At 39.4% G+C, this 15,870-nt stretch overlaps 1 protein-coding gene across 1 annotated transcript; it reads left to right on the forward strand.

Moving 5' to 3' along the window:
• Positions 1-6,223: 6,223 nt before the first annotated feature.
• vamp5 (vesicle-associated membrane protein 5) lies at positions 6,224-13,508 on the forward strand. Its single transcript, XM_023268107.3, has 3 exons — positions 6,224-6,494; positions 9,229-9,372; positions 11,768-13,508. Exons 1-3 carry the CDS (start codon positions 6,492-6,494, stop codon positions 11,912-11,914), a joined length of 294 nt encoding a protein of 97 aa, XP_023123875.1. The 5' UTR covers positions 6,224-6,491; the 3' UTR covers positions 11,915-13,508.
• The last annotated feature ends 2,362 nt before the right edge of the window (positions 13,509-15,870 follow it).

The following is a 15,870-nucleotide window of genomic DNA, read 5'->3' on the forward strand; positions in this document are numbered from 1 at the left end:
TTTCAGCTCCTTCCACAGATGTTCAATAGGATTTAGATCAGGGCTCATAGAAAACCACTTCAGAATAGTCCAATGTTTTCCTCTTAACCATTCTTGGCTGTTTTTAGTTGTGTGTGTTTTGGGTCATTATCCTGTTGCAAGACCCATGACCTGCAACTGAGACCAAGCTTTCTGACACTGGGCAGCACATTTCTCTCTAGAATACCTTGATAGTCATGAGATTTCATTGTACCCTGCATAGATTCAAGACACCCTGTACCAGATGCAGCAAAGCAGCCCCAGAACATAACAGAGCCTCCTCCATGTTTCACAGTAGGGACAGTGTTCTTTTCTTGAGATGCTTCATTTTTGCGTCTGTGAACATAGAGCTGATGTGCCTTGCCAAAAAGTTCCAGTTTTGTCTCATCTGTCCATAGGGCATTCTCCCACCTTTAAGGCACCTTTATTGTCTTTAGAGGTTTTTCTGGGCTCTTTTGTTTCCATTCGTATTATCCGTCTCTTCCATTTGTCATCAATTTTCCTCCTGCGGCCACATCCAGGGAGGTTGGCTACAGTCCCATGGATCTTAAATTTCTGAATAATATGTGCAACTGTAGTCACAGGAACATCAAGCTGCTTGGAGATGGTCTTACAGCCTTTACCTTTAAGATGCTTGTCTATAATTTTCTTTCTAATCTCCTGAGACAACTCTCTCCTTTGCTTCCTCTGGTCCATGTTTAGTGTGGTACACACCATGTCACCAAACAGCACAGTGACTACTGTAACCCTATACATAGGCTGACTGACTGATTACAAGTTTGTAGACACCTGTGATGCTAATTAGAGGACACACCTTGTTTGAACATGTCCCTATGGTCACATTATTTTCAGTCTTTACTAGGGGTACCATCATTTTTGTCCAGGCCTGTTTCTTGAGTTTATTTTTTCAAATAATTCTGTTGAACCACGGTTCAAAAGCAATGTCTGATATTCATTGGTTAATTTTCATAGAATTTTTTATTTATTATTACTTTTGTCAGATTCAAATTATTTCTGTGACCATTGTGGGTTTTTCTTTCATTAGCGGAGGGGTACCAAAAATTTTGTTGATGTGTGTATTTGGTCATTCTGACGATGTGGTAGTGAAATATAAAGATATTAGCAGCTGATTGAAGCCTCCTCAAGGTTAGTGCTGACAGATCACCTTCATTATATCATACTAGATAGTTACCATACTATAACAGATATGTAATATGCTATGCTATGCTATGCTACTACGCTGTGCTATGCTATACCATACTATACTATACTACAGTGGTGGAGAAAAGTTTTCGGACACCCATAAAATTTGACACAATCTCAAATATTATCCATGAAATATTTGTGGAAAAATCTTTTTTGTGTTTCAAAGGGTGTGGCTGCATTAGACAGACAAAAACAAATACAAATGATTTTTTTTGTTTATTGTTTACAAGAAAAACTAACAAAACTAAATTCAGCCAAAATGACTGTGACTGCTTCCCAGAGGCCGTTTCACAGCAACTTTCACAGTATAGTGTAGTGTACTATAGTATAGACTACTATACTGTAGTACACTACTCTATACCAGTACTAGTACTAGTATAGTATAGTATAGTATAGTGTAGTGTAGTGTAGTGTAGTGTAGTATAGTATAGTATACAGTATCTTATCGTATTGTATAATTATCATATTGTAATCATATTGTATTTTTATCATATTGTAACATCTGTTATTGTGTCATATCATATAGTATAGTATAGTATAGTATAGTATAGTATAGTATAGTATAGTATAGTATAGTATAGTATAGTATAGTATAGTATAGTATAGTATAGTATAGTATAGTTTGTTTCATATAGTACAATATAGCACAGTATATTGCATCATATCCTATAGCATAGTATAGTATTGTACAGTACCGTATGGTAACTCCTAGACAATAAATACTATGCTATAACTTTATCATAATATACTGCACTACTACAGTATAGTGGAAATGTATATTACTAGTACACTACACTATCATACTGTTCTTTGCTATACAAAGCAGTCCATACTATATTAAGTATGCAAAACAACACTATACTCCTCTAGCAGTATACAATACAAGTATAACTACTATATGTTACATGACACTCTGCTATACTCTACCAACACCTTGCAATACAATACTACACAAGACTATACTACACAACACTGTACTATACTGTACTGTATTGCACTATACTATACTATACTATACTATACTATACTATACTATACTATACTATACTATACTATACTATACTATACTATACTATACTATACTATACTACTATAAAACTACACTATGGAAAAATGCTGTTATACTACAATACAGTGTTACATTTCAAAGACAGTACTATAATAAATCTATTCTAGGCTAGACAAGATTAGACTACATTCTGTTCTTGAAACTATTTATGAGACTACATTATGGGATACTAAAGTGAACTATATATCCACTATGGCATTCCAGTCCATACTGACTGTTAAACTATATGAATGTCATTGCTGTGGTATTTCTTGTAATTGTAGCTGTAAACGATTGTAGTAAAAATGCAAGTGGCCTCATAAAGTAATAGAACTGTAAGAGTCATCACTTCATTCCACTGATTTTACCATGACAGTTTCTTTCATCAGCTTGGGTGTGCCAGTCACTTGTGTTAAGGTAATACAAGTAGCCACAGGTCCAAGCTGATTTCTATCTAATACTAAACATAGCATTAAATGTTTGTTTTTCTAAAAAAGACTAATCACATTTATACATGGTTAACAATAAGACTGCATTGACGAGAGGTGGAGCCTTGGACTTACACACAGACCAGATTATTTTCTCTTTAGTGTTTAAAGAATTCAATCATTCATATTTTCCAATACAAAACCTCGTGTCATAATGAAGACTGCTGAATAATTGATTCCCCTCAAACCATTCAAGGAAGCCCACTGTTAAAGACAATATAGAATTTTAAGAATATAGTACTTAAAGGCCCATATTTATGTTCGCAATTCCAATTAAACATCTAAACATTCTTGGGGAAATCCACAACACATTACAATTGCATATTATTCCTCCCACAGCACTTTCTCATATTTTGTACTCTTTATTGAGTTTCATTTCTCTACTGGCCTCTGGTCTCTATTCTCACATTATTTGCTGTTCAGCATCACAGTGTTTCAAAAGAATGATGTCAAACCTTTAACCAATATGTGACAAAATGGTTAATGCAGTTATACGTGGGTGCAAAGAAACCTATACAAAATCTTTCAAAGATGAGCATGAATTTTTAAAAAATTTTTTCTCTCGTAATGCCAGTATATGCCATACTTACTTTGGCCACAGCAACATGTGATGGCCTATCTCAGCCAAAGTTTTATTGAGCCACCACATTGAAACTTGGGGGATTTTTACAAAATTAACAAGAAGAAGGTGATTTTAAACTTTTAGGGGGGAATTTGTGACTTATACCACTTCCCATTTCTAGTACTTCTTTCCTTTCAAACTTTTGTGCCCTTTTGAAGCTTTTGTCCTGTATTTGTTTGCATCCTCTTTTTGCATTCTTTGTTCATACAAGTTACAAGGAATGTAATGGGATATATTTCTCATAATTCAAATTAAGTCCTGATCTCTGACTTGTATCTGGATTTTTTCCATAAACGGAAATGGTCTGATAGTTTGTTTTGTCTGACATATAATTTACACTGGATGAATTGAAGACTGTTGCTGAGAATTTTAATTGTCCACGAGTGACGCAGTTGAGCTACAATAGGGTTGTGTTGTCTGCTTGTCAGCTCCTTATCATAAGCATGGCAGCAACACACACAAGGAAGCTCTCACAATTAACAGCCTGTGAAGTGACTAACTGTCGTACTGTAGGAAGAAAGACACTTAAATCCCTATGACCCAGCATACGGTACGTAACAGCAGGGACTTATGTGTAACTATATCACATTTATGTCCCAGCATAGACTCTATGGCCAGACAAGAGCACCATTGTTTTGCCCTCACAGAAAAAACCCACAAGAGTTTAAAAAAATATGAATTCCATTGTACAACTGAGTACCATAAAGAGCAGCAATGTCAATGTAAATGCATCACTGAGTAGCACAGACACATCCCTGTGGGGATATTATATGAATGTTAGGCATATTTCTTAAAGGGAGGACAAGCTGTCACCTTCTTACAATCTTATGCAGCCCATAAGAAGGCAAACACCCATAAGTTTCCGAGCTGCACACAGCGCTCTGCAGTCAGTCTGCAAAGGCCTCCAGTGCTGGACAACTTCATGACATGTTTGAGAGGAAGAGTGAGATACTGCCAGACCCTCAGTGAACAGACAACAAACAGCATATGAGTTTGTTTATGGTGCATCTGTTGTGCAGTTCTTTGGAGATTCCCTGCTGCATGAAGGAGATAAAGAAAGGGCTGCAACGAGTGCTGCATTCTTGTGCTGCTGGTCATTCAATATTAACAGAAGAACAACAAAAAACTGTATGCAAGGAAAGTTACAGACATCACCTCATATAACAACTAACCACAGATGTGTTTCATATCCTTTGATCAGTATGAGAAATAACACATGGCATGCACCCTTACTTCCATATTTATTATTCTCCCCCCGTCTACAATGTAGACCATCAGCTAGGCCTAGACCTTAATGTTCCATGAATTCTTAGGAATGATATGTTCTAGCTTGATGCTTGTTGTAATGCTGAACAACAATGTCGAGGATGAGAGTTTACATTGTATTTAAGTATTAAGGAGGATTTTTATCATGATCTTATGCAGACTATATTATATAGATATCAACTAAAGTTAGCAAATTTAAACACATAAAAATAAAACAACCATTTTTGATCATCTTAAGACTCAAATTGTCAGGGCCCCCTCCTCTGTTCCAGCTTCAGCCCCCATCTGACCTCCCTCATCCTCCTCTTTCCTCCTCTCCCTCTCTCCTCCTGCCTGCTGAAGCCTGGCAGAGCTGCTCAGCCCAGCTACTGTGCATCTCTAATCACCCATCAAGGGAACTCCGGGCAGCTGTGGTGCAGCACACCTGTGATCCATCTCCTCCATAAAAGCCGGTCTCACACACCACACCCTGCCAGATAGTAAACTCTGCTCATGCAGTCAGTTTATCTTGCCTCTGCACCTTACTGAGTTCTCTGTGAAAGTTTGCCATGTCTAATCCTGTTTTTCTTGTCTACTGGCCCAGCTGCCCGGTCCTACCAGTCCTGCCCCCCATCTCCTGCACTCTGGATTCAGCCCCGACCAGACTTCCCCCCCGCCTTTGGACTCGCTGCCCTCCATTTGCTCCTGGAACTCCGACCCGTCTTGAAGGGTCTCTGCCTGCCGTGCTCCCCACTCGTCCCTGGAAACATCCTGCCTGCCGCCCCCCCCCCCCCCCCCCCGGAACTAGGCACTCCTGCCCGCTCTCCACTGCCAACCAACCCCCACCATGAGGAAAGCCAACCGGGCCACCGGTTCCTGGTACAGTCACACCCCCCCCCACCAAATGTTCGGTGTCACTCACTACACCTGTCAGTGGCTTTATTGTAACTGATCAGTGCACAACTTATACCAGAAAACTTTAATAAATTTCATTAAATTCGAGATTTCAACAAATACAGTGTGGCAAAAAGTGGTGTTTCCCTCTGAAATTAGTAGAATGGAGATTATAAAGTAGTATTACATGAAAATAATATCATAATATATCATTACCACCCCAAACCATAAAATTTGCACTGACATTCTTGCACTGCACATCTTTGCACTTTTAAACTTTATTTTTATTTTTTCTGTTAAGCCACTTTATCCTCATCTCTCACCCTTGTATATATTGTAAATATTATTACTATTGTTCTATTATTATTTTATTCTTATCACTACGTCTACTGTTACATAAGCTGCTGTAACAATGTAAATTTCCCCTGGAGTGGGGAGAAATAAAGATCTTTATCTTTATCTTTATCTTTATCTTAATCCAAGTGCAACCATGTCTACATTGTACTGTACTGCAGTACTTACATAAAGTAAAGGCTAGTTACTGTGGCCAGCCTGTCCAGACTGTGATGTGGGAAACTGGGGACTATCCGACACATCGTGCTCAGTATCGTCGGTGGACTCGGGGAAATCCGGAGCTTATCGATTCGGCATTCGTCGGGGCAGTCACGTGAGCAGTTTTAGAAATGGTGAGGTTTCCGGGAACGGTGAACGCCTCTTAATGAGCGCAAACAAAGTGCAGCCGGAGAGAAGTGAAAGTGACAGCGGGAGTTCACACCGATGCACGGGGACAGAGAGACGGATAGAAAACCGCTGAACGTAACACCGACGTGTGTTATGACAGGAAGAAGTCCAAAGCCGCAGAACTGGTTTGCTTTGCTTCCTGTTGCTATAAAGTCGTCTTGAGTCGCACTTTGAATGCGCTGAGTCCACTGACAGCTTCGACGGAGACACGGACAGACACGCTACAGACATGGTAAGTGAACACCAGCCTCCCATGGACTCCACTGCTTTGTTATAACGTCTAACAACGTGGATAAAAGAAGAGAGAAGTGAGGGAAAGTTTCTGCTGCATGTTCTTTTGTTTGTTTTTTTTAAAGTAAGCCATGACCTTTCGTTATCTGTGGGCAAAGTCCCCTACCGTGGTGTTCGGACACTAGCTGCTGTCAACTGAACCGTCTTCCATTTGATTAACTAAATATTACTCATTAACTAGTGAGACAAAAGAAAGGAACTAAACTAAATACAAATAGAGAAACACACACATATATATGATGTTGTCAATAATGTAAGTTGGTGAGTCTTAGCAGGTTACACCAAGGGGAAGTACTAGTGTGAAGTGAGCGATAGATGTAAACAAAGCTGATGAAAAAACATAAAACAGCCTGTTGTCTTGTATTTCTCATCTCTTAAAGATTCAGTCAAACAATTTAGTGTTATTTAGTTTATTAAGGGTTTTGGGGCAGTCAACAGCAGGACTCTCCCACCACTGCTCGCTTTAAGTATGAATGAACTCTTATTTGGTGTTTGTATAGGGTCTCAGTCAGGCAGGATTGTGTTATTTGGTGCTACTGACTGAAACACAAGGCTGTTGTTACAAGGTATGACCACAGCACATGGTTTCAAGTACGATGAATGTCCCCACTAACTGGACTGGCGTAGGTGTGGTTTCCCAGGATTAATACCAGGTACATTAATGCTGGCAGGAGGGAGGGAGTGAAGGAAGGAAGGAAGCAAGGAGGGGAACGGGCAGCAGTTCCTGTGTTAAGACGTTGTTGGCTGAATTTTAAACACAGACTATTGTTCAGCTGTTTGGTGTGCCCGAATGAGATAACCTGGCTTTCAGGGTAGGCATAAATCAATTTTCACTGATAAGATGCAGGCTTGGTCTGTTTTAGTCAGATTCCTGAGCTGACAGGGAAACTGTACCTACAACATAATGACAGTGAAGCGACTCAAGATGCTGAGCATGGACTTGTTTTGCTCTGTCTGTTGGTTTCCTGTTCATGACGAGTTACAAAATGCGGGTTTCCTCTCATGGCTCAGAGGGCAGAGGTGAAGAAGAAAGTTGTCAGGATGCAAATTACTCTGATGTAAAACTTCAATTGAATATCCTGCTACGGTCCTCTTGTTGTTTTGCTCGTTACAGTCCTCTAATGGCTTCACTATCTAGGAAAACCTGCCCTGCTTCATTTTAGTACTTTCATTTCTTATATCTTGTTCCTGTTTTCTTTGAAGCCGTAAAATTTCACTCAGTGCTGTTGATAGTTACTGTCAATAATGTTTTAGCGCTTGCTTCAGAATTAACTCTTTTAGTCGGAAAGTTACAAATTCATGTACTTAGCTGTTTACTTTAGCTTTAGTCTACATGAAAACATGTCACAGCAGGAGGATTTGTTCTGCTAAAATTCATAGCAAGACTGTCGCTGTTTATAAAACAGCAAGCCAGTCTGATCTGTATCTGGCAGGCAGTTGCTGTTTTGTTTTGTTTTTTCTTCAGTTGCCAGCTTAATGTCTGCATAATGCACAATGTTCATTTTGTTTCCTTTAAAAAATTGTAAGAGCGACTTGATAGCTGACTTGTTAGGCTACATTCCACATGAACACAGATGTCATCAAATGGAGAGTCCCTGCTTCAATTCCTGGCCGACTGGACCTTCGCTGCATGTCATTCCCCTGCTCCCTTTCCAACATTTCCTGTCTCTCTCAACTACACTGTCTAAATACAGGCAAATGCCTAAAAAAGAATGTTTACCAAACAAGCATGGAGGAAATAGAGATGTGATAATCACATTTTAAGTGCCATTGCTTAAGACCAATTATTCTCTGTGGGAAAGTAACAAAAAGAAACTCTTTCACAATGGTTTGTTTGAACCCATTGCAATAGTGCAGTTATAGCAAGTTTAATTAGTTATTCCAAAGTGGCCTGCAATAAGTGTATTCAAGATCAGTAGCAATTAAAGCTAGATGTCAACCAAAATTATAAGAACAACTTTGAGACTTAAGTAACTGCTATCATGGGGAATCTAATGCAACACCTTACATTATTGATCTAATGCTATTTCCCCCATTATTGGCCAAAGCTTGTATCCTGGACTTGGCATTGAAAGTGGGCATTTATTCCTCTGGGCATTGGCACCCATGTGGCATGCACCCTCACCACTTGATTTTCAGGTCACGCAGTTGGTTTTAGTTGTAAATGATGCATATGCACTGTTATGTATTTCTGGGCTGCAATCTACATAATCCATGTTTCCATGATGCATTTTTGTGCACATCTTAGAGTACCAGGTTAGAAAAAGTTTATTGAAACGTCAAAATCAGAAAAAAAAATCCCTATTTCACGACACATTTTTACACCTGCTTGAGATTAGTTTTGAACCTGCTGAATGGATGAGATGGAAACATCTTTTTTGAATAAGTTTGAATTTAGCCAATATTTAACTAAACAAAACATGGCTATAGATAACTTTCATGGTGTTGGTGCCTGGACTTGGTAACTCCTCATGACAACTGAGATCCTCTGTTTATCCCAAAGCATGAAAAGCATCACATCTTCTGTACCATCTTACACTGAATATTTCTAACAAGAAAGTACCATTATCCGTCTCTATCACACTATAAGAGAGTTCAAACAAAAGTCTCAGATGACTGGATTAATTCACAGTACATCTCACCCTTAAACCTGACTGTGTGTGTTGATCATACAGGAGAATGGAAAGACCCGCCTGCAGCAGACCCAGGATGACGTGGAGGAGGTGAAGGTCATCATGCTGGACAACCTGAATAAAGCTGAAGAGAGAAGCGGCAAACTGGGTGAGCTGGAGGACCGGGCTGATGTTCTGCTGGAAAAGGTAAGCAGAGAGAGTTTAGAGAAGCTTTCCAAGTGGAAAAACATCATTAACTAACATCACATCACCCTATTTTTACTCTTTTTACAGTCTATTTTTTGTGTTTTTTTGTGGAAGTGCCTGGGTTGTATGCAGAAGGTGAATAACTGTAGCAAATGCCATACAGACTCCCAACCTACAGACATCCTGGAATTAAAACTACCAAATGTCATATTGATGTCTATAAATACACCTTAGGTGGAGCTGGGGAGGAAAACAAATGTACAATTTACATCCTGATTGTGTTTTATGGTGCTATATTTAGAAAGGTATTTCCTATTGTTTCCTAAGATGAATGAAGCAAGCTGGTCTCCCTGGGTATGACTGAGTGAGTCCAGGACATGCCAGGAGGCGAATGTCCGTCCGGGGGTCGACAAGCAGGTCACATCGTTCCCACATTGCCCTGCAAGCGGCTGTTTATGAGCAAAAAAGCCAAGATAAACCCTCTGTACATTGCCCACATAGCTGCAAATAACAGACTAAAAGGAGTAGAAGGATCCTCACGCTCACCAGGTGGCCAGAAACATGAACCCTAATGTTGTATCTGCTGGATCCATGTAATCCAATATATTAATCAATCAGTCAAACTGCATTTGTGCAGCAGCCTTCCCACAGTGTAGTACAGTACTGATAAATCAATAATAAGACAGAATAAGTAAAGAATGAAATGAAGCTCAATTATAACATTGATTAATTAGTTTAAACAACAAAGCATAAAAATTCAATTAAAATATTAAAATTTTAATTGAATTTTTAATTCAAATTTCTGTGAAACTCAGAATCAGTTTCTGGTTCAAACATGTACAACTCAACACCTCCATTATTCTAACTTGTGATTGTGCAGCTTTGAGGAGCTTTACACTGTTTGTGCAGAATTGTATGTGAGCTGGTGTACTGAAGCTGCAGTGAGAGGAGAGAGAGTCAGGAACTTCACAGATCCTGCATATTCTAGAGGAAGCAACAGTGTAGACTTACATCTGTACTATTTTAAGACAGGAAGGATTTTTTTTTCATGAGAAAATAAACTTATATATGTAACTTTGAAACGGAAATGAGTTTTTAAGAGTTTAATCAGCATAAAATCAGTAGGATAAATCAATAGAATAAACATAGTAATGCCCATGTGCTATACAAGCCAGGCTGAAGAAGCAGGTTTTATGTTAACTTTAAAGATTCCAACACTTCAGCTGCCCTCAAGTGCTCAGACAGACTGGCTATAAAGCACCTCACTAAAGGTTTAAGTCCAGTCTGTTACTAACAGACTCATGTCAGAGGACTTGAGGGGCCATTCACAAGTGTGTTTTTAAAAACAATTGTATACAGTGATTATATGTGTTATTGTTGCCATTACAGCCTTTTACGTGCCCCAACGTTACCAAAAACGCAGCTTTAACAAACAGTAACTTTTAGGCTATTTGGTGGCACCTTTAAGAAAATATGTTAGATATAACTTGTTAGTAGTCGTTTATTTACACATCCAGCGTGTTTGTGTGCTTCTGCTGAATGTAGGTCTGATACTCACTAGTTGTACCTCGATTTTGTTCTCTGATAATTCTTGAGTAATATATCAGACTCTTTGCCTGCTTAAACAGCAGCCAAAAATGATGCTCCTCGTAGCAGTGAAAACAATTCATTTGTGGAATATAAATCAAAACAATTAGCCGTGAGAAACTACAACTCTGAGAGCTGAGAGGAAGTGCTGAGTATGGTGATAAATGTGGATTCAACTTTGCAAAAATCCCCTTTCAAATCACGAGCAGTCCTTTGATACAGTGTTGATGTGCAGCTTTAGGTTAAGTCTGGTGTCTTTTTCCAGAGAACTTCCTCCAGCGCTGAAACTCAGCTTAGTAGGTGCATTTGTCGATTGCTGTGCCAAATAAATGTGATCTGCTGATTGATTGTGACGTTGATTGTTGAGGTGTGTTTGCATTTTTTGATACCTCTGAAAACATTGTGATGTTACAGAGCAACTGGAAGTGTGGGAACGATGTCAACTATTTGCTGACCCGCTAACGTTTGATTTGATGCATTGTTACTATCAAACCATTGACTATAGCCTTTTGAAAGAAGACCAAGTAGAAAACAGCTACAACAAAGAGTTCCTCTTGCATACATGTGAGAAACAAACTTTCAAACCTTCAATTCAGTGTATAGTTTACAATCGCTAAAGATGCAGATATTTTAATGTAGACAGATGCATTTTCTGACCTGGATATGTTTTCTTAGCCATTTTTTAAGCATCATGGAAGTCAGTGGGCCCATTCTGGATTTGTCCTTCCCTATCTTAGCCTACAATCAGACATTTAAAAGCCAGAACATGATGTAGCAACTTTTAATTGTGTGTTTTTTTTTTCTGCAGAGTAAAGCCTTTGAAAAGACCGCCAACCAGGTGAAGCAAAAGAAAAGATGGGAGAGCAAGAAGATGAGGGTGGTGTTTATTGTCATTGGAGTAGTAGCAGGACTTGTCATTGTGGCACTTATCATCTTTGCCAGCATACAAGGATAATGGCTTCGCTGTTGATGAAAGGAAAAAGGTGTTGGGACTGAAGGGCATGATGTGAATTAAGATAAGAGGTCCTGGAAAAAAATGAGTTTTTATTGTTGAACTCCAGCATTTTGCCTGAACTGCTAGGTCTGTGATATTTCTGTGTTTTGAGATATTTATGGGAGTATCGTTCCCAGTCTTCATTTGTGTAAGTCTTCAGTTGATATGGTACCATTGATTGCTCGGCTGCTTCTTCTGTTGTCTTTCTTTACTTTTCAAAGGTCGTGTCTGCACAGCCCACATTGGAATGACACAGAAGTTCACATGGAAATTAAAATTCTTAAAAGTCTGTTAAATGAACATCCACAGAATCAAACCAGTCTGCTGTCCTTCCTGTTATATCTTACTGTCATGACAATTTGTTAAAATTGCACCTAAATATCAAGTGCTGTGGTGCTACCCACCTCTTTAAGTACAACTATTAATTTCAAACAATTTTATGCAAAAACCATTAGGTTGCTGCTGTTGTAATTTGTACAGTAGTTCACATTCACCCCTCAAAATTCATTTAATGATTAAGTTGATGACAGGAAAGACAACATGCCAAACTTTGTTAACATGTGCCAGCTTCAGATCACTTCAGATAGGAAGGAATGAACAATTGTACTGAAACACAATATTTCAGAGAATGATTGTCCTTAAATCATTAATATGTGTGTTTTTTATTTTAATTTTGTTATTCCAGATTTTTTATAGCTGCAGTCTCATTTTTTTGTTCATATTATTCCCTAAAACACAGATTATAAGGTCTTCTAATTTTGAGCTGGTCCATATATCACATCAATGTGGAAGAAGTTAATGGAAATTAATGTCTTCAACTTCTCACATTCTGGGTTATTTTTGGCAAATTACCAGTCTACACGAATGTTTGGACCTGGGACTGTCAGTAGTGAATTCAAATGTTTCTGTTGAGAATAACCAGTGACTCCTGGTGGTGAATGTTTGTACTTCAGAGAAATATATAGAGTGCAAAATGCCTCGCAGCTATATGTCTATTGTGTAATCAGTTTAAACAGTTCACTTCTGTGTTATCATGGACACTTACTGTTTGCTAATTGTGTGAAACTTTAAAATGTAATTTGGCCTCAAATATTGTAGGACGACAGTTAATATGAGGTGCAGGTGGTCTGTTTGGTCTCAAATCAGAACCATCAGTGTCTACTGCTGTTAAACCAACCATGTGAATCTCTTCAGATAATGTAAACCCAATTAAAATATTGCAGTTAACAGGCATACTCTATATTGTACATGAACATTTAATGAAAGGATCTGTTAGGATTGTCATGTTATGCTGATTTCAGCCGACTGCTTCAGAATGTGTGTTGTGTCACCTTTGCACTCTAGTTTAAAATTACAAAAGTATTTACACCTAGAGATGCTATGCAGTAAAGCCAAACAACAGGGCTGTCCAGATAAAGTGGATTGTTATGGTGATTTAACATGTTGATTTAAATGATTTTGTTGTTACTATGGTGATAAGGTCTGCCTTTGTTTGAAAATTTGCAGAGTTTTTAGCGTGCTATGAGTTTGCAATAAATTGAATGTCTGTTCCATGTTTTATTGTGTTGAAACAGTGTGTAATAGCTTACATGTGGTGGGCCAAACCCAACTAAATTAAAAAGCCCGTTCATCAAAATTACAGAAAGGCCCATACTTTCTACCTTTTGTCTGGTATTGTCTGTCCCTGGTATTCCATCTGCAGATCCTAGAAGTAATCTGCCACAACATTAACCACTGACAGGTGAAATAAACAACGATCATCTTGTTCCCATGCAGTGTTCTGCTTAGAGACCAGGGATCCTGCTATTCATGTAGTACCCACCTAAACATTGTTTTACACTAAGCACACAACTCAATGGCAACAGTTGTTAACTATCGGCAGTACCAGCCCCCAGCAGCACAGTATGTCCCACCACACAGCTTCCAAACTCCCCAGATAAAAACAATAGCCATAGGATGCACTTGACCAAGCCTGATCCAAGAGGCCCCACTGGATAAAGAGGACCCCCTGCCAACATCCTACACCACAAGACACACCAAAAGTCCCACGTCCAAAAACAAAATAAAACAAAACAGAGCTGTTTTGGCAGTATGAGGAGGACCTGCACAATATTTAGCAAGCGGTTTTAGTGTTGTAGCATTAGTTTTTGGGGGAGAGGGTTGTCATTTTTTTTTTTGTTATATTGAGTCATTTTGTTCATGATGACTTCCTCTCATTATTTATTTAAAATACCAATGTAAAGGGGCCCAGAGGGACTTTGTAATGCAGTTTTATTGGATGGAGCCATTTACTGAGTTAATGTTTGCAATAGGCTTTAATTTAAAGTATCACACTATCAGGTGGGGGAGAGGTCAATCATTTTAAAGGAGACAAATGCAGCATAATGTAGAATGTACTCAGAATTGTATTTAAAGTGTCTGTTTTCATTTTTATACAATATGCAGATTAACTGTAACTTTCCCAAAATTAAAATAAACATTTTTACTTATATTAATCACATACAATACTGGCCAAAACTTGTAGAATGCCCCAATTTTTCCTGTTTTCTTTTGGCCTTTGTGGCTTTATTCAATACATCACTGAAGACAGACAGGAAAGTGGGAAGACATGCAGTAAAGGGCTGTGAGCAGGAATCGAACCCAGGCAGTTGCATCAGGACCTATAGCCCCTGTTTATGGGTCACCTGCTCAACAAGTTGAGCTATACAGGTGCCTAGTTTTTCCTGTTTTTTTATTGGAAATTATGCATGTTAATGTCTCATTGTACTCTGAAATGAAAGCATAGAACAAATAAAGTGTCAAGGCTCCCTCCTCAGTCCCTACCTCAGCTCCCTCCTGATCACCTCCTCCTCACCTGTCCTCCACTTACTCCCTGCAGCAGCTGGCTGCAATAACCCATCATGGTCATCAGAACTCTGGGCAGCTGTGATGCAGCACACCTGTTCTCCATCTCCCTCCATAAAAGCCAGCTCCACACTCGATACCCTGCCAGATAGTTGCTTCAGCTCCAAGCTGTTAGGTTGGCCTCAGCACGTTTGGTTTGTGTTCACCTGCAAACTCTGAACTAATCTTTTTCCCCTGTACCTGCAGTCTCCGCTGGTCATGCTGCCCGGGCTCCCCTGTCACTCCTGTCCACCACCAAAAACTGAACTGGCGTTCACCTCTGGAGGAGGAGGTGTCTCGTCCCCGCCTGCCTCATCCCGTCCCCGCTGTCCCAGCCTCTGGATCTCCCGGACTGCCACAACCACTCTCTGCTGCTCGCCCACCCCAGCGGAGAACTAACCTGGACCGCCGGTCTCCAGTAGCCTGTCTGCCCCCCTTCCAGTCTGTAGTGAGTTCCTTAGAGTTTTTCCTGGCTTTAGTTTCACGTTGATTTAGTCTTTAGTTTCAGTCACTCACTCCCCCCTTAGTTCTATTGGCATACCTAATTTGTAGCAAAATAAAATTAATTTCTGCCTGATCCAGCTATGAGTCTGTGTGTTCTCTGCCTGGGTTCACCACTGCGTGTGACATAAAGTTTAAAAAAAAAATAAATAAATAAAATTCAAACAAGCCCATAATACCTTCTTCCAGTCTTCAGTAATCCATCGGTGGTGTTTCATGGTCCAGGCAAGCCTCTCTTCTTATTCTGATGTCTTAGCAATGACTTTCTTGCTGCAACTCCATCTGTCAAACTGCAACTCCGAGTCTTCTCTTCACAGTTGAAACTGAGACTTCTTACTACAACCACTATTCAGCTGTGCTTGAAACTGTTGTCCTCTGAGCCACCTATCACCAAGCTGTTGACACTCACAAACTTGTGTTTTGATTCTGTTGTGGCTTTGGGTCTTCCAGACCTCTTCCTCTCAGAATTTCTTCCAATTTCTGAGCCTTTTGATGGTGAAGTAAACTGTTCTCACTGACACCTTGACTTTCTT

The sequence above is a fragment of the Amphiprion ocellaris genome, chromosome 6 (assembly GCF_022539595.1).
Source record: "Amphiprion ocellaris isolate individual 3 ecotype Okinawa chromosome 6, ASM2253959v1, whole genome shotgun sequence".
Classification (NCBI taxonomy): Eukaryota; Metazoa; Chordata; class Actinopteri; family Pomacentridae; genus Amphiprion; species Amphiprion ocellaris.

Excerpts from the sequence above, each read along its gene's own strand:
- vamp5 (XM_023268107.3), top strand. Across the intron at positions 9,373-11,767 it reads CTGATGTTCTGCTGGAAAAG|AGTAAAGCCTTTGAAAAGAC; the intron begins GTAAGCAGAGAG and ends TTTTTTCTGCAG.